General features: G+C 50.7%; 1 protein-coding gene across 1 annotated transcript; it reads left to right on the plus strand.

Moving 5' to 3' along the window:
- The first annotated feature begins 223 nt into the window (after positions 1–223).
- PDE4A (phosphodiesterase 4A) lies at positions 224–27809 on the plus strand. The gene is made up of 15 exons (XM_080930254.1): positions 224–609; positions 6498–6689; positions 7529–7565; positions 7654–7724; positions 9728–9777; positions 9900–10012; positions 13738–13831; positions 16771–16967; positions 18786–18884; positions 18980–19144; positions 20150–20249; positions 20745–20899; positions 21063–21185; positions 21836–22018; positions 25710–27809. The coding sequence occupies exons 1-15, from the start codon at positions 476–478 to the stop codon at positions 26358–26360; spliced, it is 2364 nt and encodes a 787-aa protein (XP_080786380.1). The 5' UTR covers positions 224–475; the 3' UTR covers positions 26361–27809.
- The last annotated feature ends 115 nt before the right edge of the window (positions 27810–27924 follow it).

Below are 27924 nucleotides of genomic sequence, written 5' to 3' on the forward strand. Positions count from 1 at the left end.
CCCTAGGGTCTTGATCTCCCAGCCTTGCACTCCGCCCTCTGGGGTGCATCTGGTCCCCCCGCGGGCACACGGTGGCGATCTGAGACTTGGAGGTGGCACAGCTCGACGTCAGGCTGGGGAGGGGTGGAAGGCGGGGCCGGGGCAGAGGGAAGGGCCGCGGGCTGGCAGCCAGGGAAACTGGAGCCCCGGGCGTCCCCAAGGCCCGGGGTGGGACCAGTGGGAAGTGGGTGCTCAGTTTCACACGACTCTTCTGTAAGAGAGAGGCAGGAGCTGTGGACACTCGCGTGAGGAGGACGCAGGCACCCGGGTGCTCTAGTCCCATGGGGGACCACGGGGGTGGTACCAGGGACTAGGACGCGACAAGTGTGGAGGCGGTGCCGGTGATTGCTGACACCTCAGGCCTGGCGTGCCGCGCAGCACACCCTCCTGTGCAGCAGCTGGTCCCCAATGCCGGCCCCGACGGTGCTTGGCTCCCATGCGCTCCAGTGCAGCACCCCGGGCCCGGCCCCGACCCCCGGCCTTGGCATTGCCCCTAGCACCGGAGTCACTGACCCATTTCTCCTTCAGCGAGGAGGACACTCTTCGACACCCTCCGGGCAGATGTGTCAGGTGGGTGGCCTGCAGCCAGTTGCCTTTCTTTGTGACCTGAAGGTGCTCTTGCCCGTTTGTGGGAAGAGGACCCTTTCCAGAGTAGCCACCCTTTGGGAAATCCATTAAATAGCTTCCCACAACTAGTAAGAGACCCTGCCGCCTGCCCTAACCTTAAAAATGTGGGTGCCTGCTGATGGTAGGGCTCCAAAACTGGGTGCTAATTTCTACCTCATCCTGTCTGTTCAAAGTTAGGGTTCTGTGGGCCTTTCTGCTCCCCTCAGGCTGAGGATCTACCGCTCTCCCTGGCAGCAAATATGGGTGTCCAGCCTGACACCTGGGCTCCGTTCCCAAGCCATTGGCCAAGAGCCAGGCCTTACATGGTTTCTCCAACCCCTACCCCCACCCCACCCCTAGCTGGGGCAGTCAGACCGAAAGCCAAGCCCTAGTGTGTGGGGGGAGGGTGCCCGAGAGAGTTCCCTTAGGGCATTTTGAGTTGGGTGGGTAGAGCTGTGCCAGGAAGTGACCTTTAAGTTTTCTGGAGTTCAGACGTCTCTTCCCTGCCCCACTGCACGCACAATCTGGTCAGAAACCTTGGTGGACAGATACACACCATTTCCAGCAAAAACACAAGGCCACACCCACAAATGGGTTAAGCTAGGTCACCTAGTGTTTGCTATTCTAGACTCTACCAGGGTCTCCGCCTTAGTCAAGGCACTGGGAGAACCCGCAGGTGACTTATGACCATAACAAGTGATCACAAACGTTAACAGTTACAGAACACCGCTACACAGCCTGGTATACGCCTTCCTTTTCCCAGGAAGGCACTGTCACCAAAATACCCACCCACACACACACATACACACACACACACACACACACACACACAGGATAACCACTTGGGTCAGAGACAGCCACAGTGTCTGTGTGAGGCATTCTGATGAGGTCATGAAAACACACCTGGGCAGTTGGGACACCTGACCCTCCCCATCATATGTAGCTCTAGGAGACAGGTATGGACACAGAGGTCCCCTGCCCCAGACCTTTACATGTGCCAAGACTTGACATCCAGTCCCACAAGCACCAGTGGCACCTGGCACCATGAGCCCGCCTGGCAGACACATGCCAGAGCCGGCACTCAACCTCTGGGTGACCTTGGCAGGGAGAACCAGTCCTTTCTACAGAGGCTGCCTGGCACTTCCTCTGAGGTAAGCAGGTGGAGAAGGGCAAGGAGCCTGGGAGACACCAGCCCTGTCTTCTGTCCTCTGCCCCCAGAATGCAGAACCTAGCAGCCCCAGGTTCAAAGCCACCCCTAACCAAATTATTCAGCATTTTGTTTGGTGAGCCAAGCTGGCCTCTGATTTGCTGTGTAGCTGGGGATGACCTTGAACAGCTGATCGTGTCTCTCCCTCCTGGGGTACCGGGTGACTGACTACCAGGCCTGTTGGTGCTGCGATGGAACCCAGGGTTCTGTGTGTGCCAGACAGTGCCTTACCAGCTGAGCTCCAACGCAGCCCCACGCGGCCTCTCTCACTTCCTCGTGGTCAGTTTCCTTGCCTGGAAAATGGGGTGCTGATGCATGTGTAGCGTTTGCATTTGTGTCCTCATTACATCCTTGTGTTTCCTGGCTTGCTGCAGGGGTCATAGGACGGCCTTCAGATGCCCATTCTCCCCACTGTGAGTCCCTGAGATACTGAACCTTTTTCTGCTGAGCCACATCGCTGGCTCCTCGCTTTACTCTTTTGAGACTGGGTCAGTGACTGAACCGGAAGCTCACTGATGGGGTTGTGTGGCTAGGGAGACCCTGGACTTCTGTCTTCACCAGTTGGTGATCCAGGTGCAGCCTCTCTTGCTTCTGTGGCCAGTAGTTTGCTGACTACGTTGTCTCCTAAGGTTGCAGCATCTAGAGCAGGTCATTGTACCCATGCTTTCTGGGTGGTGGCTGTAGTGGCTAACATTTTGTCCTCTCTCAGTATAGTTTATAACTGTGCCTCCTTTTGAGATCTCATTGGTTGACTTTGGGTCAGCCCCAAAGCTAGTGACAGACAGGAGAGGCAGGCGTCTCTTTGTCCTTACATGTGTATTCTTGTGTGCATGTAAGTATGTGAATATGGACATGTGTATGACAGTCCGCACAGAGGTTAGAGGGCAGCTCATGAGAGTCACCTCTCTTCCACAAAGTTTATCCCGGGGATCATATTGAGGTTATTCTGCTTGACGGCAGGCTAAGGTTACCTGACCCCTTGTTTCTCTCTAGGCTTCGGTTCAACAGCCCAGAACTGTCCCCTGTGCCTGCTCTCAGCTCAGGGGACATTCAGGCCTGCAGCACAAACAACAGGGCCCAAGGGACCATCTCCTTACCATGTGGGCCCCTGTGCTCCCACTGACGTGGACTGCTTCCCTGGGGGCAGGCAGATTTGTCACCAGGATGCCGACTGAAAGACCTCTCGGGGTCTGTGTGGGTCTCATTCTTCCTAACCAGTAGCCTAAGTTCCTGTGCAGAGGACCAAGGGTGGGGGTCCTTGGTGGGAGCCTCAAATTGCCCTAGTCCTGGAAAGACAGGTTGTGACCATCGGGCAGCTAGTAGGCCACCAAGCAGCAAGTGATAACTCTGTGCCTCAGTGTTCATGTTCTTTGGAATTTTAACAGGACCCACCTCAGGAAATGGTGGTAGAAATAAATGGGTCAGTATGTCAAAGCATTCTAACAGAAGCAAGCAGAGAGAAAGGATATGAGAGGTAGGGTTAGACAGATGGCTCAGTGGGTAGACACACCTGCCACTCAGCCTGACTATGTGAGTACCATCCCCAGGGCTGAGATGGCCATACGCCTTGGTACTGACACACACTCACACACAGTAAACAATTAACTGTAATTATTTTTTTAATGAGAGTCAGTTCCATGTTCCGGCTGGAGTCCTGTGCCTGAGATAGTGAGATAGGAAGGCCAACATTGCTAACCCTAAACCCAGTGGCTGTAGAAATGCAGCTGAGAGGGATCCAACTTAGAGATGCCCTTGGCACGGCGGGTGCTCACTGAGCACTCCCATTGTCGCCAAAGGCCAAAGTTCATCTGTGCAGACCAGCTGGCCTCTGCTTCCCAAGTACTGAGATTAAGGCAGGCACCACCTTTTACTTTTATTCTTAAAAAAATGTATTTTTGCACACCAATGCTCTGCCTGTGGTGGGTGTCAGAGCCCCTGGAACTGGAGTTACAGACGGTTGTGAGCTGCCATGTGGGTGCTGGGAATTGAATCCAGATTCTCTGGAAGAGCAGCCAGTGCTCTTAACCTCTGAGCCATCTCTCCAGCTCCCCTATTTTTACTTTTAAATACACTTTGCGTGTGTGTGTGTGTGTGTGTGTGTGTGTGTGTCACCTAGGAGTATGTGTCCACCATCCCACGTGCCTGATACACACAAAGATAAAGCTAGAATATGGTCACCTCACATATCAGAACTACATAGTATGGCACATCTCTAACTCAGAGGTCAAAGGACACCATTTTAGAGTCACTCCCTCTCCGCTGTGTGGGTCTTAGGAAACAGTCCTGGGTGGAGGCTTGGGGTGCCTTTACCACCCCAGCAGCCCAGCTGTCTCGCTGGCCTGAGTCTTTATTTGTTCGATTTTCAGTGCTGGGGATAGAACCCAGCACCTGGAAAATGGCTGACCACTTTCCTAGGCGTAGATTTTCTTAGTTGGGTCTCATGTACATAGTCCAGGCTGACCTTAAACCTGTGATCCTCCTGCTTCAAGTTCTGGAGTCAGGTTCTGGAGTTAGGGGTGTGCCACACTACGCTGGGCCAGCGGAGAGCTTTGACATGTGTAATGTGGGGTGTCTATATCCTACCTTTATCTTGGTGTGTGTCGGGCATGTGGGATGGGTGGGCACATGTGCCTATGTGTGCATGTCTGGAAGTCTGGGGGCAACACAGGCATCTTCTGTTAGATTGCATGCTACCTTTGAAGACAGACCTGTTTGTACCTGATGGCCGTTAGGCCCCCGGGATCTGCCTGTCTATGCTCCCAGCAGCGCCGTTTCGGACTCCGTTAGATGCATGCCACTGCACCGTTTTTACGTAGATGCTGGAGACCAGAACTCAGTTTCTTATGATTGTACAACAGATGCTGTATCCACTGAGCCAGTTCCTCATCCCTGGCTTGTATCTTTTAGCAAAATTCACTGGAGCAGGACAGCAGAGAGGGAAGTGGGCAGAGAAGGGGCTAGCAGGAAGACCTCCATCCAATCCCCAGGACCCCCCAGTGGAAGGAAGGAGCTCTCACAGTGTTCTCTGACACCACATGGGCCATGGCCCACACTCACAATCAATAGACATGTGGAGTTTAGTGTAGCCGCTGTCCATTGTTTGTTTCATGGTGTATGCTACTCCAAGGTCTGGATTTGTTAGAATATATCAACTCCTCGTGGCTGGATGGTTTGGGGCTTTTGTTCTGGTGGTTGACAGCTGCTACGAACATTTTGTCCGATTTTAGCCTATGGTCTTTTCAAGTTTTTCTGTATTTAGCCAGCCAAACCCCTCAGTAAAATTTTAATTAAAAAAAAAAGCCTTACTTATGACATATGAGTGTTTTGCCCACGTTCATGTCTACGTACCATGTGTATGCCTGGTTCCTGGACACCCAAGAGCAGGGAATCCGATTCCTGGAACTGGAGTTACAGGTGGTTGTAAGCTAGGAATCAAATCTGTGCCCTCTGCAGGGACAGCCATGGCTCGTCAGAGCTGATCTATCCCTACAGTCCCTCAGCTGATTTTTGAAGTTTTTTTTTTGTGACAGTTTCTCTGGGTAGCCTTGGCTACCACTGTGTGGACCAGGCTGACCTCAAACTCAGAGATCTGCCTGGTTTCCAAGTGTTGGGACTAAGCTCCTGGTAAAGACTTTATGGAAGAGTATGGTCTTTCCAGTGACCTCCAGGTCACCTTGGTTTGCTAAAGCTGAACCAAGGTTTATCGACACTTAGCCCTTCCTGGGAGCCGACCTTCCGGCCCAGTGTCCTGCCAGCCCACCGTGCTTTTCCTTGGATTTAGTGTATGGCCATTGGACAGTGAGCTGTTGTGAAAACTTAAGAATTATGTCCTCCCCAAATGTGTGTGTGCATGTTTTATATAAAATGAATTAAACTTTCTTATTTATTTTGTTATTTTGTGTGGACACAGGCAAGTTGGAGTGGAGGTCAGAGGGTAGAGCTGTCTCAGTGACCCTTAAAATTTTAAATTAATTAATTGGTTTTAGACAGGATTTGGTTCTATATCCAGAGTTGCTTCCCAAGTGCTGAGATTACAGAGCATCTTTACCTGCTGAGCCATCCCTCCAGTCCCCCCCCCCCCACTGCGATTTGTTTTGTTTTGGGACAAGGTTTCATGAAACCCAACTAGTGTTGACTTCTGACCTTCCTGCCGGCACTTCCCAAGTGAAGGAGTTACAGGCATGCATCCCCATTCCTGGTTAAGTTTTGGGCAAGCTAGGAAAGCATGTTACCAACTACTACATCCTCAAACCCAGAAAAGTAAGGTAGGGTTGGCCATGTGGTGGTGGTGCATGACTTTAATCCCAGCACTTGGGAGACAGAGGCAGGTGAATTCCTATCAGTTCAAGGCCAGCCTGGTCTACAGAGCAAGTTCTTGGACAGCCAGGGCTGCACAAAGGAAGCCTGTCTCGAGAAACCAAAAAATGAAAAAAAAAAAAAAAAAAAAACTTAAAAAGTATGTTACCTTCAAGGACTGAATGAAAGCCCTGTTTACGTGGCAGGCACTTTTACTGTTTACTGACTGAGCCAACTCCCAGCCCCTCTTTCCCTGAATCCCTGCCACAAACCTCTGTCACCTTCACACCTGGTGACCTTGCCAGCACCATCTTACCCCCCTGACTCCTCTTCCTTCTGTCCCCTGCAGCTTGGAAGCAGAAAATGGGCCAACACCATCCCCCGGCCGCAGCCCCCTGGACTCGCAGGCGAGCCCAGGGCTTGTGCTGCACGCTGGGGCAGCCACCAACCAGCGCCGAGAGTCCTTCCTCTATCGCTCAGACAGCGACTATGACATGTCACCGAAGACTATGTCCAGGAACTCCTCCATCACCAGCGAAGCGTGAGCACACCCTGCCCTACTCACCAGATTCCCTAGACCTGGCCCTGCCACAAGCTGCCCTTCCCAGCAAAGAGTGGGGCACCAAACCCCCAGTTTGGTCAGTCCACACACATTATCCTCCCCGCTAAAGGGTAAGCAATCCCTTCCCTCCTACACAGGACTTATAAGTTTGGCTTGCCTACCAGCTCTGCCCAGGTTGTCTTCATGTTTGGCTCTCCCTTCTCCATCCTAGACAGGGTCTGTAGACTGGCCTCAGACTTCCTGTGCAGTTGAAGCTATTCTTAAATCCCTGATGCTCCTGCCTCCACTGAGTTCAGAGATTACAGGTGTATACCACCATGCCCTATTTATGGACCCCAGGCTTCCTCTAGACTAGGCAAGGTCTCTACCAACTGAGCTACATTGTCCATGAGCAGGCAAGCTAACCTCAAACCTGTGATTCTCCAGCCTCAGCACTCTTAGGAACTGAGATTACAAGCTTATGTTACAGTACTTTCTATTCCTCTCTGCTGTGTTTGGTTCTGGTCATAGATTCAGGGAGTTACATGTGGGCAGGGCCATACCACTGAGCTGCGTCCTACTCCTTCCATTGTCTCTCCAGCCCTGCTTCTGAGACCCCCTCTAGGCCTTGCTATAAATCTGAGTGGGGTAGGAGCCCCCTTCTACGTGTCTTCCTCTCTCTGAGTCCCACTCCCTGGGTCGGCCTTCCCCCTCTGCAGCCTTCACAGTGTGTTCTTCCCACTGTTTCCTTGCATGAGTCTCCCTTCCTGCCGATCCAGAGCCCACAGCACCCACCCTGTAGACCTGGGGTCCTCACCTGTCCCTATTCTTAATTTCAGACATGCTGAAGACCTCATTGTGACACCGTTTGCCCAGGTGAGACCTCCTCCTTTCATGGGAAAGGGGCCCAACCCGGTGGTTCCTGCCTGTAGAAGCCTCTCCTTACAGCTGTCCCCCACCCCAGGTGCTGGCCAGTCTCCGCAGCGTTCGAAGCAACTTCTCACTCTTAACCAATGTGCCCATCCCCAGCAACAAGTAAGTGGGGCTGAGCCCCAGCACCCACACTCATGCCACAGGAATGGCTGTCTGCAAATGCGGCTATGCCAACCTATAACCCAAGTGTCTCAGGGCACACCTGTAGTCCTAGGTCTCAGGAGACGGAGGCAGGAGAATCAGGAGTTCTGGTTCATTCTTGGCTACATAGGGAGTTTCAGGATATATGAGATCTTGTCTCCAGGAGAGGAAGAAAAAAGAAACATCAGGGTTCAGATTCAGCTTGCTTTGTGAACTCAGGCCTGCCAGCACTTGACCCCGCTGTTGAAGCAACCCTTTCTAAGTCAGGGAAGGATGCTAGGAGTTGAGGCCCAGAGGTCTACATAATGGTGGTGAAGCTCCGGGTCCCAGTCCCAGTCCTGGGCTCCTGGTTGTGACCTCAATGACTTGCTAGACAGATGGCCATGAAAGGTGCCTTCGGTAAAATGAAAGCAGCAGAAGGGCTTTAATTAGAAACCCAGGAGTTGACATGCAGAAAGTACTAGAACATTGCCTGGTACATAGTATATGCTCAGTAAATAAGGATAGTTCAAGTCGGGCAAGATGGCTCAATTGATAAAAGATGCTTTTGGTCAAACTTGACCACCTGAGTTCATTCCCAGGAGCCCACACAGTGGATAAAGAAAACTGACTCCCCACTGGTTGTCCTCTGACCTCCATATGTACACTGTGGCCTACGTGCTGTACACTGTGGCCCACGTGCCGTACACCCATACACAGGATAAATGTGAAAACGCTTTTTACAACTCTAAAAGATTTATTTATTTTACTTTTATGAGTATACTGTCACTGTCTTCAGACACACCAGAAGAGGGCATCAGATCCCATCACAGATGGTTGTGAGCCACCATGTGGTTGCTGGAAGTTGAACTCAGGATCTCTGGAAGAGCAGTCAGTGCTCTTAACCATTGAGCCATCTCTCCAGCCCGAAAACGTTTTTTAAAAAACAGGCCTGGGGGCTGGAGAGATGGGTAGTTGAATGGTTGAGAGTGGGCCCTGCTCTCAAAGACTTGAGTTCAACTCTCAGCACACATGTGGGGCAGCTCACAACCACCTGTAACTCGGGCTCTGAGGGATCCAATGCCTTCTTATGGACTCTGAGGGCACCTGAAGTCACATGTGCATGTACACACACACACACACACACACACACACACACACACACACTCTGAGCACTCTGGAGACAGAGGCAGGAAGGCTCTGTGAGCTTAAAGCTAGCCTGATCTACATAGTGGGTTCCAGGGCAGCCAGGGTTATACAGTCTGACCCTGTTTTTTTTTTTTTTTTTTTTTTTTTTTTTTTAAGTAGGGAGAGATGGTCCTTCTTATTTTCAGGCTGCGGTGTGGCTGTGAGTTACCAGTCCTTGCGTAACAGCCATTCTCAGAAGCTTGAGAAGTTAGGGAGAAAAGGAAATTGAGAGCCTAGAATCTGGCCCTGCACAGGTCAGCAGAGTGGACTCAATGGTAGCTTCCAGCCGGATGGAGTCCCAGGACTCAGGGAGGCTGAGGCAGGAAGATCTCCAGTCCCAATCCTGCCTCTGGCTCAGTGAGACCGTTTCAAACGATGTCCCCTGACCCGGCCGCTGTGCTCTCCCTCTGTACGGGATCTTGGGCTGGGTGCACAGTTCAGTGGTAGGTCAGAGTTTAATCTCAGACACCACAGACAGAAATAACGGGGACCGGGGCTCAGCTCATGGAGCCTGGGGTTCCACCCCCAGCACCCTGAACACAGGGAAGGGTGGTACGCGCCCGTGACCATGACCCATAGCTAAGAAGGTGAGTTGTAAGGATCAAGGTCATGTTTGGCTACAAAGTGAATTTGAGGCTGTCCTCAGCTGAGACTATCTCACGAGACAAATTCAGACTGAAATACTATGGACTCTCAGAGTCAGGAAAGCTGGTGTTACTCGTGGGTATGGGAGACTGGTCTGGGGAGAACCCAGGCTGACATTGGAGTCTGTCTGTCTGTCTGTCTTTCTCTTGTAGGAGGTCCCCACTAGGTGGCCCACCCTCTGTCTGCAAGGCCACACTGTCAGGTAGCTAAGCCTAAGCCTAGAGGTGGGGGAGGGAGGGATCTCCTTACCCTGGGTGGACCCCCATCACTAGGGCGGGGAATGTCGGGGGCCTCTAGGTCACCCCCTGGCCACCCTTTTCTCAGAGGAAACATGCCAGCAGCTGGCCCGGGAGACCCTGGAAGAGCTGGATTGGTGTCTGGAGCAGCTAGAGACCATGCAGACCTACCGCTCTGTCAGCGAGATGGCCTCACACAAGGTGAGCGGGGCTGAAGAGCAGTTAATTCTGTATGGAGTGCTGCGCGAATCCTTTGGTGGATAGGGCTAGTAGATAGTATACACTCTTGAAGAAGAGGGCTGGTGGGCAGGGTGACTGGGGTGGGTAGGACCAGTGGACAGGATGGGTGTTTAGGGTGAGTGGAGCCAGTCACCAAGGTGAATCCTGGGCCAATGAGCAGTCTGACTACTTCAGAGTGGGTGGTATGGTGAGTGGGGTCAGTCCTCTGGTGTGGCTGGGCAGACCTCTAGGCAGGGTGGCTGGGGTGTTCAGAATTCATGGGTGAACCCAATTCTATGATAGGATCTATAGGTCCTCTGGGGCATTGCCTTTGAATGGTGACTGAGATGCGGCAGGGTCCCGCGTGGGCGTGGCAGAGCCAGTTACTGAATTGAGAAGTGGAGTGGATGTCAGCCTTGGAGCAGGGACTGGGTGCAAAGCTAGTCACCAGTTTTAGGTGGTGGGCTGGGCCAAGGTCTGATTTAGATCACTGGGTCAGCCTTAGTCTGGTGCCTTTAGAAAAACAAAAGGAGCTTGCACCTCAGAGCTGAGAGGGCCTGGTGACGGGGTGGGGAGGCTGGAGGGAGGTGAGAATGGGAGGGATTTTGTTGTACATATTTTCTACAGGTGACTGTTGCTCATGGAGGTTGAATGCTTGTGTGATCTCTTTGAGTGTGTATCCCTGGCTTCCAGCCTATATGGCTGTTGGCTTTTTTAAAACTATGTATTTTTATTTTATGTACTTTGGTGATTTGACTGTATGTATGTCTGTGTGTGGGTGTCTGATCCCCTAGAACAAAATTTACAGTTGTGAGCTGCATGTGGTTGCTGGGAATTGAACCCTAGTCCTCTGAAAGAGCAGCATGTGCTGCTGTTAACCACTGAGCCATCCCTCCAGCCCTGGTGGTTGGCTTTTTGTCTGCTCTTTTGCAAGTGTATTTGGAGTCATTCTAAGCAGGTGTGGGCCATCAGAACAGTGTGTGGTTGTGGACATGTAGTCATGTAGTGTGCTATGGGTGTCCAGGCTGTGCTGGAGGGATGTGTCCAAGGGTGTGACTTTGGTCTGGGTTGGTATCTGGATATCTCTGGTTTTGTGCAAACTCTAGGCATGTTGGGGCTTCTCTGCCCAACTGTGTGGAGTGTGAACTGCCCAACTCCAGGGGGCACCATTTAGTAAGTAAGACCATATGAATTGCTTCTGGAGCCTGCAGCTCCTGTGGGCGGGTGTCTGTCAGGAAATGAGTGTGCAGGTGGAGGCGGCCTTTCTTTAGGAATGCATACATCCATGTGGGTGGAGGCTTGTCTGGGAAAAGGAGTTCAGGGACACTTGTGTCCCTGAAGATGGGTTAACCTGGTGTGTGGGGGGGGTGGGGGGAGAGAGAATGTGTGTTGATTTGCACCTTTAAATGGCAGAACCTAGGCGCTGGTTCCTCAGTCTGTCTGCCTGTGGACTCTTGAAAGGGGTGGGATTTTTGTGTGGACCTTTGTGTGCTGTTTAAATGTACAGCCAGGGCTGTATTGTGGCCTTGAAGCTGTAGCTTTGTGTGTGTGTGTGTGTGTGTGTGTGTGTGTGTGTGTGTGTGTGTGTGTGTATTTGGTGTCTGCATTCAGTGTCTAGGTTTGAGGACAGTGTGTCTCAAGGCATGTGTGTGGTGTGGAGTGTGTTTCTCTCTGCCTATGTCCCTGGATGAAGTTCGAGGGCCTCCTTGCCTCCCCACACACCCCACAGCAGCCTTCTCTGAGCCCCAGCTGAGGCCCATGGGTTCCCATGCCCCTTTAACACCCCCCCACCCCCAGCACCACCTGACTTCAAGTGCAGCCTCCAGTACTGCAGTGAGCGAGCGAGCGAGCGCGCACACAGAATAGTGCACACACAGAGCCCCAAGCCTCCTCAGCACAGTTTCCTTCCCAGGGCACTCACCCTGCCTGTCCCCATGGGCACAGGTCCCCCCCTGCCTCCCACCTCTGCTGCAGAGGGACTCATCGGGACCACGGGTTGGCAGACGATGTAACCAGGACTGCTGCTGGGAGCGCGGAGGGGAAGGGGCCCCCAGTCCTGCTGGGCTGGCCCAGGCCCCTCCGCAGCTCCCCTTGGACCTTGTCCCCTCCTCCCTAGCTGCCTCCCTCCATTGCCCCTGGTCCCCAGGAACCATTGACCCAGGGACTCAAACCTACCTTATCTGTGCACCAGCCCAGAGCTAAGCTTCCATCATGCCTCTGGTCGACTTCTTCTGCGAGACCTGCTCCAAGCCCTGGCTGGTGGGCTGGTGGGACCAGGTAGGGGGACACAGGGTCAAGGGTTGGGGGGGACGTCATCCATCAGGGACCTCTGATCTTATGGGATGGGCACTTAGCTTCAGCTATGTTCATGTGTGGCTGGGCCATATAACTTGCTTTGTGGCCTCTGTGTGACCCAGGGCTGGGTGTGGATGGCAGTGTCTGTATGTGAGTGTGTATGTGAGTGTGTATTTGGGAGTCTTACTGGGGAAGGTGTCTTTCTGGCTGGGTGTGACTGACCTGTATCTAGACGTGCATGTGTCTGCAATGGCTGGGTGTCCTGCCTGGTCCTGAAATGTAACAGCTGTTATGTGTTATGCATGTTTGTTAAATGCAGTGCTACTTGATATTTCTGGAGGTATGTGATCCCCAAATGTCAATGACTGACTTATTGGGGTGTGTACCTTTGGTTGGTGGATCTGAGCAACTGAGCTATGTGACGCTCGATAGACTGAAGACAACTGGGATTATGTGCAGTTGTGTGAGTGTGTATGTGTGTCTGTGTCCAGGGTCTCTAGGTAGTACTGTGAAAAGTGACACCCCAACCGTCAGTGTGGCTCACCCCCTCCTGTCTGGCACCCCCCACCTTGCCCATACAAGAGTGTGTCTGCTATGGGATGCTGGGGGTGGGGAGCAAATGCCCTTTCTGCTCCAAGCCCAATGTCACAGAAGATGCCTGTGTGAAAGGACATGGGGAGACCAGAAGGGGACCCCCAAACTCGTTTGGGGACACATTCCACCCATTTGTACATTATTTACCTGAGGACAGAGGAGAGGGGAGTTTGATGGGAACCCCCTCCCCCAGGTGATGGGACTGTAATTTCCGAGGTTCACTACTAGTTCCTGTTGTCTAGCCAAACCCTCTCCTCCTCTTCCAGAGCTTGGGTGCTCTTAAACCTTCCAGATTGGGCTGGGCTGCTGAACAGACCCTTATCCTCCCCCTCCCATCTCCAGCCCTGAATTGAGGTCATGTTTGGCAACACCTAGGCCAGGGTGGGGGAGTAGCTCTGGGAAGGCAAGGGTTAAGGGGCCTCAGGCTTGCCCCCCTTTCCTGGGCTCAGCAGCTGGTTGGAAGGGGAGTTGCTAAGGAGACTCCTATCACCATGGCGACAGGAGTCTCCTGGTGTGCTATTGGTTCTGTGGTCAACGGGAGCCCCTCCCTTCCACAGGTGCTCCTTGCCTTGCTCTTTGGATGGGGGGGGGGTCCTTTTTCTTTACTGGGAGTCCCTTTCTCTCAAATTTAGGGGAGCCCCTTCTCCAGAGCCAACAGGACAGGAAAAGCTAATTGCACTCTCAGGCAGCCTAATTGGGGTTGCGTAGAGAAACTGTGGGCCTACAGGAATTTGCTGGGAAGGGCTCTCATATATGCATATCCATGTGTACCCCACAGTGGTCCCTATACCCATTTGTTTTTGGCTCCTTCTTTTCAGTTCAAAAGGATGCTGAACCGGGAACTCACACACCTGTCAGAAATGAGCAGGTCAGGAAACCAGGTCTCAGAGTACATTTCCAACACGTTCCTGGGTGAGTGCGGGGGGGGGGGGGGGAGCAGGTGAAGGGGGGGCACTGGGTCAAGGGTCATGCATTCAAGAGTGCCCCATTCATGAGCCCCCTCAAACTGTGAAGCCACCCAATTTCTGTGGAGCCCAATGTATAAATCTCTCAGGCCTGGGAGATTGCTCTCTCATTAAAGTGATGACCTCAAAAGTATATGGACTTGAGTTCAAATCTCCAGCACCCAGAGAACAGGCCAAGTGTCACGGAGTATACCTGTAATCAAGCTCAGAGTAGAAGAAAACATTAGCTAGGCAATGGAGCGGAATCTGTGAACCCCGAGCTCCGTGAGACGTGCTCCCTTAAGGTAGAGCTGGCGGTGGGAGCACAGACCTTTAATCCCATGTCTGGGCAGCAGAGGCTAGTCTGCTCTACATAGTAAGCTTCAGGACAGCTAGGCTACATATGTCTCAAAAAGAAAGAAAGAAAGAAAGGAAAGAAAAAGGAAAAATGTAATCAAGGTGGGCAGTACCGGAACAACAATGGCGGCTTAGCTCTGGTCTGCGTGCACATGTGCACACAAAGAAAGTATGTAAAATCAAAATCTCCATAGAAATTGAAATAGAATTTTTACTCATTTTCGTTATTTATTTATTTATTGAGACACCTTTTGCTGTGTAGTTCTGGCTGGCCTGGAACTAGATATGTGGACCAGGCTTAAACAAATTTTTTTTTAGGTGTATTTATTTATACACTGTCGCTGTCTTCAGACACACCAGAAGAGGGCATTGGATCCCATTACAGATGGTTGTGAGCCACCATGTGGTTGCTGGGAATTGAACTCAGGACCTCTGGAAAGATAGTTGGTGCTCTTAACTGCTGAGCCAGTCCCTTCAAACAGAATTCTTAAACTTTGAAAAGACTAACCAGTGCCTAAGAAGGTTGCACTGACTTAGTATGTACAAGTCTTGAGCTTTTTACCAGCAAAATGTAAACCCACCCAAATGGTGCGGGCCTGACGTCCCAGAACTCTAGGGAAACAGAAGAAAAGTTCAAGGTCATAGTTTTAGTCGTTAGAAGTCATTTGGCTAAAAAAGACCCTGCCTCAAACTAAAACACTCACACACACACACACACACACACACACACACAGAGGGCGTGATGGCACACACCTCCAATACTTTTTCTCAGAATGTTAAGTCTAAGAATTGTACATTTAAGAACAAGCTGAGCTACTTAGTGAGGTGCTGTGTCAAGAAGCCAAAATAAAACAAACAGAACATTTCTCACACACAGCCTTTAATCTCGATGGTCAGAAGCAGAGGAGATCTGTGTGCCCAAGGTCAGCATACTCTATAAGCAAATTCCAGACCAGCCAGGGATATACAGTCAGACCCTGTCTAAAAGTCAAACGAGCAAAACCGAGGTGGGAGTAGGGGACTGATGCTAGGGTTGCCCTCTGACCCCTGCCGCTGTGCTGTGGCACTCATCCTTTCTCCTGTGAAAACGCACGCACGCACGCACGCACACAAATGCATACTATTTAAAAATCAGTACATGAGAGCTAGCATGGGGGCACATGTCATTCATCGTGACACACAGGTGGCAAAGGTGGGCAGGTGTCGGAATTCTAGCCAGTCACAGTGATTCCCTGTCTTGTAAAACGAAATAAAACAGAACAACAGCAACAAATCAATACAAGACCAAGTGTGCTAGTGCACACCTTTAGTCTCAGCAATCAGGAGGCAGAGGCAGGCAGATCTCTGAGTTCAAGGTCAGCCTGGATAGCCAAGACCACACAGAGAAACCCCATCTTGAAAAACTGGGGGTGGGGGCGGGGCTCTAAAAAGATAGCCCAGTGGTTAAGAGTGGATTCAGTTTGGATTCTCAGCACATATCAGACAGCTCACAAGTCACTCCAGTTTCATGACATCTGATGCTGCCTTCTGGCCTCTCAGTATCTGCATGCTCATACATATAGTCACTTACATACATGACAAAGAAGCTTTAAAAAAAAAAATAAAAATGGGCCGGAGAGATGGCTCAGTGGTTTAGAACACTGACTGTTCTTCCAAAGGTCCTGAGTTCAAATCCCAGCAACCACAGGGTGGCTCACAACGGTCTGTAATGGGATCCGACACACTTTTCTGGTGTATCTGACGACAGCAACAATGTACACATATAAATAAAATTAATTAAAAAAAAAAAAAGAAGGAAAAAAGGTAAAAAGAAGCCTTATGTGGGGTGGTAGATTGTACCTTTAAAATCCCAGCATTTAAAGACTGAGGTAGGAACATCTGAAGTCCCAGGCCAGCCTGGGTGACAGGATGAGACAGTGTCACACAGAGTCTTGAGCCTCCCTCCAATAGTGAAGGTGTGGTGGGTCTTAGAATTCTGAGGATGCAGCCAGTGGGTTGGTTGCATGCAAATTAGGTCCTCCAAGGTCATAATTGGGTCAGCCCAGCTGGTTCTCAGAAGCCTTTGAAAGCTAAGAAAAGAGCCTCTGGGGCTGTTCCTCAGGCTGACTGGTGCCAGGGGCAGGAAGTCATGGATCCAGAGACCTCCCTTCCCTCCAACCTTCCAACAGTGTCCCCTCCCACCTCGACCCTCAGCCCTCGTAGTAATGTCTTCCCTGGTCAAGAAGATCCCCTGGGTATCCAGAGTCAGCAGCAGCTCACTTGGGAGTCTTCACCCCACATCCTCATGTCTCACACCATGTTGTGGCCCAAACTGGGCACCAGTCTGAGGGTACTCCATAGTCCAGGACCATCCCTAAGGTCCCCATTGCAGCCTACCATCTCCCAGAAAACTTACATGTGTCCCAGTTTCCAGCCTCAGAAAAGAGACCATTACCCTCAGGAGGATGACCTCATGCCAAGTGAGACTTCTCAGGACACCAACACCGACTGGGGAATGTGGGGGAGCCTCCTGGAAAGGGTGTCTCATGCTTCTTACCTGATCTCTGACAGACAAGCAGAACGAAGTGGAGATTCCATCACCCACACTGAGGCAGAGAGCCTTCCAGCAGCCACCGCCATCAGTGGTGCGACAGGCCCAGCCCATGTCTCAGATCACAGGGCTGAGAAAGCTGGTACACACTGAAAGCTTGAACACCAGTGTCCCACGGTTTGGAGTCAAGACAGATCAAGAGGACCTCTTAGCACAGGTAGGTTTGGGGAGAGGGGCTCTGCGGGGGCAGCACTGTTTGTCCAGGAAAGGGCAACTCATCTAACCCAGATTCTCGGGATGCAGAGTCTGACCTGGTGTGGGGTGGAAGGAAAGGACAATCAGAGGATGACTCCTCCAAGCTTGTTCTAACAGGGCCCTGGATTTTAGACAGCCATTCAATTCTAACACACTGTGACCAGCCCTGGTAAACCCCCCTTTTGATAAACTGAGTACCTGGTATGTAATGTGTTTTGAGGAGACCAGCATCCCTTCCCTGACCCCCACACAACTGAGGTCTCATAAGCAGATTAGGTTAGAGTCTGACCTTGGTCTAGGAGTCATCCTGGCTTAGTTTCCAGCTGGTGAGCTGATATGTTGGAGAAGCCTGGCATGCTTATGGTCCCAGAGTCCCCTCCCAGCACCACATAAACCCAGTGTGCTGGCCTCTGATCCTAGCACTGGGCAGGTAGAAGCAGGAGGATCGGGTATTGGTGATCATCCTCCACTACAGAGAGAGTTCAAGGCCAGCGTGGACTACAGGGGACCCTGTCACAGAAAAAGATGGGGTGGTGCTCAGTGTTTAAAGTGTGACCTGAGTTCAGATCCCCCCTGCCCATATCACTTGGGTGAGTCAAGACAGGACAGGAAGATCCCTGGGGCTTGCTGGGCAGCCAGTATAGCCAAACTGGCAAGCTCCCAGATCACTGAGAAACTCTGTCTTAAAAAAAATAAGGAGCCCGGGGCCAGCAAGCACTTGCCACCAAGCCCAATGACCTGGATGGAACGCATCTCCTGGCCTTATACACAAGTGATACACAGAGATACGCGTACACATAAAATTTTTTTAATTTTTTTACAAGAATTTTAAAAAGCAGAATGATTGAAGAAGCCATCTTAAGTTGACCTTTGATCTCTGTGGATACCTGCAGATAGGAACACACACACACACACACACACACACACACACACAAAGACAATCGGCTGCCTTCAAGCTCATGAATCTGGCCAACTGCAGTGACCCATGCTTTTATTTTATTTTTTTATTTTTTTAAACAAATACTGCATTAAAAAAAAGATTGATTTATTTATTTACTTTATTGTACCTGTCTTCATCACAGATGGTTGTGAACCACCATGTGGTTGCTGGAAATTGAATTCAGGATCTCTGGAAGAACAGACAGTGCTCTTAACCACTGAGCCATCTCTTCAGGCCCCTCTCCCCCCCCTTTTTTAAAAGATTTATTTATTTATTTTATGTATGTGAGCTCTCTTCAAACATACTAGAAGAGGTTATAAGATACCATTACAGATGGTTGTGAGCCACCATGTGGTGGATGGGAATTGAACTCAGGACCTCTTGGAAGAGCAGTCAGTGCTCTTAAATGCTGAGCCATCTCTCCAGCCCGTGACCCATGCTTTTAATCCCAGCACCAGGGAGGCAGAGGCAGGCAGAGTTCTAGGACAGCCAGGACTACAAAGAGGAACCCAGTCAGAGAAATGGGATGCCGGCGATGGCTCAGTGGTTAAAAGCACTGGCTACTCTTCCAGAGGTTCTGAGTTCAATTTCCAGCAACTGCATGGTAGCCCATGACCATCTGCAGTGAGATCTGATGCCCACTTCTATAATGCAGGCGTACATGCAAATAGAGCACTCATATGCATAAAATAAATATATATGGTTTTGAAGTTAAAATAAAAAGTCATCCATGCATTTGAACACAGTTTGTGAGCAGTAATGAGGCCCAGAGTCCTAGGAAGTGGCTTTCATGTCCCTGGGCCATGCAGGCTCCTGACCTCTCACCCCCATCACTGCCAGGAACTGGAGAACTTGAGCAAATGGGGCCTGAACATCTTCTGTGTGTCGGAGTACGCCGGAGGCCACTCGCTCAGCTGCATCATGTATATGATATTCCAGGTGACAGGGGAAACCGGGAACTGGCTGGGGTGCAAGGGGCTGGGGTGGGGTACGGGGTCAGTGGGAGTCACTGCTCTGACTCTGTGGGCTCCCAGGAACGGGACCTACTGAAGAAGTTCCACATCCCTGTGGACACCATGATGACGTACATGCTGACCCTGGAGAACCACTACCACGCTGACGTGGCCTACCACAACAGCCTGCACGCGGCCGATGTGCTGCAGTCTATACACGTACTACTGGCCACGCCCGCACTGGATGTGAGTGCTCCCCTGTCACCACCTTCCCTCCCATTTGTCCCTCTGATCGCCTCTAGCCCATTTCTCTAAAACTGACTTTTCTTTGTTTTGGTGGTGTTGTGGCCTTGTGTGGAGGTCAGAGAATGACTTAGAGTCTTTTCTGCCTTTTTACCATGTAATTCCAGGGACCAGACTCAGGTCCCCTGGCTTGGTGGCAAGCTCCTTGTCCCAGTGAGCCGTCTTGTTAGTGTCTGTTTTGTTTTATTAGTGTGTAAGGGGGCAGGACATGTGCAGGGGTCAGAGGACACCCGTGTGTTTTACCTTTTTAAAGTCAGGATCTCATTTGAACTATATGTCCCAGACTAGCTGACCTAAGAGCTTCCTGGGTGTCTTCTGTCTGACTGGCATCTCACTATAGGTATGCTGGGGTTACAGATGTACACTCTGGCTTTTTTACATGGCTTCTGGGAATTCAAATTCATGTCTTCATATTTACATGCCCAGTGCCTTAGCCTCGGAGCCATCTCTCCAGCATACCCTCTTGCATTTTGAGATTGTCTCATTGTGTGTCCCTAACTAGCCTGGGACTGACACTGTAGAGCAGGCCCGCGTCTAACTCTCAGAGATCTGCCTCTGCCTCCTGAGTGCTGACACTAACACCTTGATTTTTGAAACAGGGTCTATGGCCTGGGCCACTGAGTAGGAAAAATTGGCCAGGGGCCCCAGGGATCCACCCCTCTCTGGCCCCAGAGCTGAAATGGCAAGAGCAGACGTCAGGCCTGGCTTCTTAATGAGGGGTCCGGGTTCGAAGCTCAGGTCCTGTGCTTGTATAGCGAGTATTTACTTAACATTTCTCCCCTCGTCTTTGCGGAATCCCATCCTCTTCCTCATCTCAGTGTTGTCCCCTTTTTGTGAGACTCTGCCTCTCTCTCTCTCCCTCTCTCTCTCTCTCTCTCTCTCTCTCTCTCTCTCTCTCTCTCTCTCTCTCTCTCTCTCTCTCTCTCTCTCTCTTCTCCTTGCCCCCAGGCCGTGTTCACAGACCTGGAGATTCTTGCTGCTCTCTTTGCTGCTGCCATCCACGACGTGGACCACCCTGGCGTCTCCAACCAGTTCCTGATCAACACCAGTGAGTGGTCTTTCAGGGCGGGGACAGTCGGGCCCAGGGCGTGGCCATTTGTCCTAGGAGCAACGTCTGGTTGAAGGGAGGTGGAAATAGCCCACCAAGCTGGTTAGGATGAAGGTGATGCCAGTTGTGTCCTAGAGACTGGGCCAGCTGGGCTGGGGGAGGGACTAGCAAGTCTAGCTTTGGGAAACAACCTGCCCGCCTGAGAACCTGGTTTATGGAGCATGAAATTAAACCAACTGAGCTAGGGGTGGAGCCAGCTGGGTGAGGACAGGGCTTTTGAGGATGGCATGGGCCAGCTAGGCTAGAGGTGAGGTCAGCCAGAGGAAAAGCGGAGCAGGAACAGTCTAGGCGCCTGATGCTTGGTTTATTTGGTGAAGCACTGATGTGGCAGAGGAGGGGGCTGGGACGGGTCAGATTGAGGATGGAGCCAATAGGAGATTGGGAGTGTACGGGGCGGGGCGTGGTACCCAGGTGGTACCACGTGGTACTCGGCAGATTCGGAGCTGGCGTTGATGTACAACGATGAGTCTGTGCTTGAGAACCACCACCTGGCTGTGGGATTCAAGCTGCTGCAAGAAGAGAACTGCGACATCTTCCAGAACCTCAGCAAGCGCCAGCGGCAGAGCCTGCGCAAGATGGTCATCGACATGGTGGGCGGGGCCAGCGCGGTGGGCAGGGCTTTGTGAGCGGGGCGGGCCTTAAGAACTCTCCTGTTTGGCAGAGGAAAATAATAATAGACAGAGAAAGTGGATGACGGTGAGGGTGGGCAAGCTTTCAGCTTTCGCCTCCTGACTTGACATACCCTGTCTTCAGGTGCTGGCCACAGACATGTCCAAGCACATGACCCTCCTGGCTGATTTGAAGACTATGGTGGAGACGAAGAAAGTGACTAGCTCTGGAGTTCTCTTGCTGGACAACTATGCTGACCGTATCCAGGTACCCCAGATCTTAACTGCCTCTCCCATCTTCCCTTTCAGAAACATACCACTCCTTTCCCTGTCACAACCGCTTCCATCTCTCCCCAACCTGCTCCCTGAGGTACCCCATCCAGCTTTCCTCCCCACACACCCATCTTGCCCCAGCTTTCTCTCACCTCTCTCCATTTCCCTTACACGTCTCTCCTCTGCTTTCTCCATCACTCCCAATTCCTCTGCCCAGCACACACACATGCATCACACGGGCACACGGATACACATTCAGGCAAACAGTCACATGGTTGGGAGTTAAGAAAACCTTAGGCCTAGTGAGTACCTATAATCCCAACACTCCAAAGATAGAGACCAGAGGACCACAAATCCGAAACCAGCTGGAACTCTGTCTGGAGACCCTTTTTAAAAAGCCAAATAAAAGCACTAAAAACTAAATGTGATGTAGCACACCTGTATTCCCAGCACTTAGATGATGGGACAGAATCACAGTTTGAGCTCATTCATAGCTACACAGCAAGTTTCAAGGCCAACCTGGGCTACAAGAGACCCTGTCTCTTAAAAAAGGACAGAGACAGAGAGACACAGAGAGAGAAGACAGCCAGAGGCCCCGCAGGCTAGGACTCTGTCTGGCCTCTGAAGGTCCCCCGTACTCACCAGGTCCTCAGGAACATGGTGCACTGTGCGGACCTCAGCAATCCCACCAAGCCCCTGGAGCTGTACCGACAGTGGACCGATCGCATCATGGCTGAGTTCTTCCAGCAGGGTGACCGAGAGCGGGAACGTGGGATGGAGATTAGCCCCATGTGCGACAAACACACCGCCTCGGTGGAGAAGTCTCAGGTACGGGTGCAGGGCCTCCAGGCAAGAGCACAGGCTGGCCTGCCCCAGGGTGACAGACTCACCGTTCTCAGTGTTTTGTCTCTGATCTTCCTGCCCTACATCTCTAGTGCTGGATCACAGGCCCCCACCACACGGGTTTCAGTGGTGCTGGGAATGAAGCCCAAAGCCTCCTGCAAGCTAGGAAAGCATGCTCTACTAACCGAACTACAGCCCCAGTTCCTCTTATCGTTTTATTTTTTAAATAAGTTGTATTGTTAATTTATGGCAAATATAAGGCCACAATTCTTGAGCCAAATTTGAAGCAAGCTTTATTAAATACCGGACAGGTCCATACCTGGGATTTTCAGAGTATGACACCAAATTACATCAGTCAGAGGCTTATAAAGGCAAAACCCATAAGGCTCCATATTTCCTGCCTTTATCCATACTGGGGCAAGCATTCACCCTGATATATTTCAAGCCTCTGTACCCCCACCCACATGTAATCAACTGTATCCTGTGCAGCTAGGTAAGCAAGCTTGTCTACAGAAGTGAAAATATTTGGTGGCTTGTTGTAGTACGTGATTAGCACCTTCCCACATTCTAGGAAGTGATCTGTCCTTGGTCAAGTAGGGCTTGCAGCTTAGAGCCACTCTTGTCCTAAAGACCTGTTAAGCACAGTCATTTTCACTTAAAGCACAACTGTATCCCTCATAGGACTAGTACACACCTATGTTCACACTGGGCAAGTGCACACCTTAGTGCCAGCTGCTCTTCACAATGAAGCAGGAGGTATGTTTTAGCCTAATCATCTGGGCAAGCTTGGGCATTTCAACGGGATCCTGTCTGTGGGTCAGAGGTTAGGAGGTAATGGTGCTTGACACATGAGAAGAGAGAAATGATCCCACAAGATTGTCCTCTGACACAGCCATGCCAGAGCATATACCTGTCCCCTGAAATAAATTAAAATTTAGGAGAAATGGTTTGGGTTATTTTGTTTGTTTGTTTTGCTTTGTTTTTTTAATTGTTAGACTAGGACTCATCATGTAGCCCTGGCTAGCCTGGAGCTTCCTATGTAGACCAGGCTGGCCTAGAACTCAGAGATCTGCCTGCCTCAGCTTCCAGTATTGGTATTAAAGGCCAAGTGAGCAGGTGTAAGGCATGCACCCTGTCTGCAGCTCTAGTTCCAGGGCTCCAACTTCCTCACATGTTCTCTTTGGACATCAGGCATCAACATGGTATACATACATACATGCATGCATACATATATAAATACATACATACACACACAAATATAACATACATGAAATATACATACACGAAAGCAAACATTTATACACTCAAAATTAAGTGAACTGGATGGTAGTGGCACATGCCTTTAGTCCCAGCATTGGTGCATCAGAGGCAGGCAGATCGCTGAGTTCAAGGCCAGCCTGGTCTACATAGCAAGTTTCAAGACAACCTGAGTTACACAGAGAAGCTTTATCTCAAAGAACCAAACAAACAAGCAACAGCATCAGGCAAGATCTCTGGGAGTACAGGGCCAGCCTGGTCTACATAGTGAGTTCTGGGCCAGCCATGGCTATACAATGAGAGTATCTAAAATAAAAAATTACCAGTTGATATATATGGAACTATTTTTAATTGTTTGGGTGTTTTGCCTATATGTATGAATGTGTATGTGCCTAGTGCCTGCAGAGGCCAGAGAGGGCATCATATTCCTTGGAACTGGAGTAACATGGTTGTGACCCACTATGTGGATTCCAGAAACTGAACCACTAGTGTCCTTAAGTGCTAAGGCCTCTTTCCCAGCCCCAGTTCAAGTGTTTTTGGCTATTAGATGGTTGGATCTGGGGTCACAGGAGCTCATTGCAGATTAGGCTAACCTTGAACTCATGGTGATCCTGCTGCCTCAGCCTCCTGACTGCTGAAATTATGGGCATGCACCACCCCGTACCATTTTCCTGTTGTTTTTGGGAGAGTGTCTCCTTGTAGTCAGATCTATTCTCAAACTCGCTCTGTATCGACGAACTTGAACTCCTGATTGTCCTATGTCTACACAGCCACCACACCACGCTCAGTCTTTCTCAAGCGTTTTGTTGTTGTTGTTTGGGTTTTTGAGACAGTGTCTTATGCTAGCCTGGAACTTACTATGTAGACCAGGCTGGTCTTGTAGAACTCAGAGATCCACCTGCCTCCTGAGTGCTGGATTAAAGGTTGTGCTGTCATGCCTGGCTCCAGTGGTTACTGTTAGCATCCTGTCTCATAAGTGTGTGTGTGTGTGTGTGTGTGTGTGTACCAAGACCAAGCTTGGTTAGACATCTTCAAAACTTTGTTCAGTGAGGTCTTTTTTTTTTCTTTTAATAGTTAGGAAAGGATTTTTTAAAAAGATTTATTTATTTACTTTATGTATATGAGTACACTGTAACTGCCCTCTGAAGAGGGCATCAGATCACACTACAGATGGTTGTGAGCCACCTTGTAGTTGCTGGGAATTGAACTCAGGTCTTCTGGAAGAGCAGTCAGTGCTCTTAACTGCTGAACCATCTCTCCAGCTCACCTCTTCATATTCCAACTTACCCTGTAGACCAGGCTAGCCTTGAACTCAGCTAACCATTTGCCTCTGCCTCACCAATGCTGGGATAAAAGGCATATGCCACTACCATCCAGTTTACTTAATTTAAGTGTATGAATGTTTGCCTTCATGTATGTTTGTGTGTGTGTGTGTGTGTTTGTATGTATGTATGTATGTATGTATGTATACCATGTTGATGCCTGATGTCCAAAGAGAACATGTGAGGGAGTTGGAGCCCTGGAACTAGAGCTGCAGACAGTGTGACTGCCACGTGGGTGTTCCCAGGTGCTCTGGAAGAGCAACTATCTTTCCAGGCCTGTCCCACTCTCCCAAGTGCTGGAAACTGAGGCAGGCAGATCTCTGCCCTGTTTTTGTTTTGTTTTAAACTATATTTTTTATAAACATATACTTTTTTATGTGTATGAATTTTTTGCTTGAATGTATTTGTTTTCCTGGTGACCATGGAGGCCAGCATAAGGCATCAGGTGACCCAGAACTGGATTTATAAGCAGATGTGAGCTTCATTGTGAGTATTGGGAATTGAGCCTGGGTCACTTAGTAGAGTAGCCAGTTTCCTTAACAGCTTAGCCATCCCACTAGCCCAGTTTGTTTGGTTGGTTGGTTGGTTGGTTGGCGGTTTTGAGACAGGGGTTTCTCTGTGTGGCCCTGACTGTCCTGGAACTCTCTGTAGACCAGACTGACCTTGAACTCAGAGATCTGCCTGCCTCTGCCTCCCAAGTGCTGGGATTAAAAAACATGGGCCACCACCTTCCAACTGCTTGTTGAATTTTAATTTTGGTTTTTGCTTGCTCCGCTGGTAGATTTGGGGGTGGGTTGTTTGGTTGGTTTTGGGTTTAGGATCTTATGTACCCCAGGCTGGTCTCAAACTCAAGGATTACTCTGAACATTCAAATCCTCTTGCCCCAACTTCCCGAGTGTTTGCATTATAGGCCTGCACCAGCATGCCTCATTTACGAACTTCTGGGCTGGAACTCAAGGACTCTTCCATGTTAGGCAAAAGCAGTACCTGCCAATCAGCTGAGCTATATACCTAGGCCATTAGAAGATCATTTTTAATTGAGTAGGTTCTTCTCGCTCCACCAAACTGCTTGTTTAGACCCCATTCCTCTCTTCTAGGTGGGCTTCATCGACTACATTGTTCACCCATTGTGGGAGACATGGGCAGATCTTGTCCACCCCGATGCCCAAGACATCCTGGACACGCTGGAAGACAACCGGGACTGGTACCACAGTGCCATCCGGCAGAGTCCTTCCCCACCCTTGGAAGTGGAGCCAGGAGGGCTTGGCCATCCAGCCCTGCCTGACAAGTTCCAATTTGAGCTCACCTTGGAAGAAGAGGAGGAAGAGGATTCGTTGGAGGTTCCAGGATTGCCTACCACTGAGGAAACCTTCTTGGCTCCAGACAGTACCAGAGCTCAAACTGTGAACTGGTCAGAGGTCAAAGGCCAGCGCACTGCAGTGGTGGAGGTTGCAGAGAGTTTGAAGCAAGAGACAGCCTCAGTCCATGGTGCCCCTGAGGAGGCCGTGGAGGCTGTGAGCTGTTCCTTCAGCCCTGGAACCTCTATTCTGTCTGACTTGAGGACCCTTTCCCCCTCAGAGGAGGCCCCGGGCCTCCTGGGCCTCCCCTCCACGGCGGCAGAGGTGGAGGCCCCAAGAGACCATCTGGCTGCCATGAGGGCTTGTTCTGCCTGCTCTGGGACATCAGGAGACAATTCTGCCGTCATCTCTGCTCCAGGCAGGTGGGGGTCAGGTGGACACCCTACCTGATCCCTTTTCCCTCCACCCTTGGGTCCTCCCTCCTCCTCACATTCTCCACTTACCACACACCACCTCAGTGACTCCTGGCCCTCCTGAGAAAAAAGAAAACAGAAAAGTGGGGCTTTTTTTTCTCTTTTCTTTTTTTATCCTTCCCCCCCCCTTGCCCACAGGGCCTTTTTGTTGAGGTGGGGGTATGGGGAGCCAGGAACTGAAGTCTCCCAAAAAAGGGATTTTATTTTTTGAATTTTAATTGTAACATTTTTAGAAAAAGAACAAAAAGAAAAAAAAAAAAAAAGAAGGAAACACATCAGCTGTAGATGCTCTCCCCTTCTCCTTTCCTGGGCCTCCTTTCCTCCTCACCCCACCCATCGACCTCAAGCCTAAGGCGCCATCCTGCCTCTTTTGAGACTTGCTCCTTGAAATTCAAGCCTAGGTGTGGCACTGCTTTTGAGCCGTTCTGAGGTTCAGAGGGAGTCTACACTGATTGGGAATTAGCCACCGGGAGAGGCTGCCCCGGAGCGGCTGGTCCTCTCTCTGGCTCACTGTCCTCTACCACAGTCTTCCATATCTCTTCTCCCTTTCCATTTTCTTTGCTTTTTTTTTCTTTTTTAAACAGCTCTGGCCACGTGGTTGAAGGGGTGGTCAGATGACTGTTGCTTTAAGATCCAGGGACTCTTGGTTTCACCCTGTCTACCAGCCTCAGCCTGGGGTCCCAACTCCATTCCCTTCTCCAGATGCCATCTTCCTAGTCCACTTTGGGTCACTTTGAATTATCTCCGTTGGAGGAAGGGGGCTCTGTTTCATACGCACAAACACACCCTCCTTCCAGCTGCTTCTTCCTCTTGTTTCTGCCTTAAAGATTCCTGTGGCCATAGATGAAGTCTCCATGGCTCCCCCCTCCTCCCTGTCCTCTTCCAGCACAGATACTCCCTTCTCACCGCCCATTCAACTACTCCGCTCCCCTACACCGCTCTCCTACTGTCATTGCCCTAGGAGGAAGCAATAATGGTGTGTGCCACATCCTCCCATCCTGGGCAGCCCTCTCCCCATCTTACTGAGCCTGAACCTCCTCCCCACCCCCATCCCTAAGCAATACACATAGAGCAAGGCCATTTTCTCCAAGCCATGGGGGTGAGGGGACTTTTAAAAAGGAATGAGCCCATTCGCCCTACCACAAGGAAAATCAGCAGGGCAGTGGGGGGGGGGGGGGGGGCTTTCGTTCCTTGCCTGCCCTGTTACATCTCTGTACACGGTACTGTAGCCCTATAACAATCCTTCCCCAGCTATCACTGTCTAACCCACTACCCCCCACCCATGCTTACAGGGTTTTGGTTTATTTGTTTATTAAGCAAGAGTAGCTTCTGTCCTACCTGGTAAAGAGAATGGGCCTCCTGCCTTTCCATGTGTGGGTTTTGTACATACTGTAAGGTCGATATATAAATTATTCTACTGAGACAAAGGAGAGAGTGAAGCTGTCTTTCCCTGGTTGGCCCCACTGGGAAGGTAAGGAAGGGGTTCTCCAGGGAGAAGTGACACCTTCCCGCTGTATCATACAAGCTGTACCATATTCCCT

This window comes from Micromys minutus (genome assembly GCF_963924665.1).
Source record: "Micromys minutus genome assembly, chromosome: 16".
NCBI classification, from domain to species: Eukaryota; Metazoa; Chordata; class Mammalia; order Rodentia; family Muridae; genus Micromys; species Micromys minutus.

Excerpts from the sequence above, each read along its gene's own strand:
- PDE4A (XM_080930254.1), top strand. The coding sequence starts at position 476 with ATGCGCTCCAGTGCAGCACCCCGGGCCCGGCCCCGACCCCCGGCCTTG. Across the intron at positions 610-6,497 it reads CCTCCGGGCAGATGTGTCAG|CTTGGAAGCAGAAAATGGGC; the intron begins GTGGGTGGCCTG and ends TGTCCCCTGCAG. Across the intron at positions 16,968-18,785 it reads AAGAGGACCTCTTAGCACAG|GAACTGGAGAACTTGAGCAA; the intron begins GTAGGTTTGGGG and ends CATCACTGCCAG.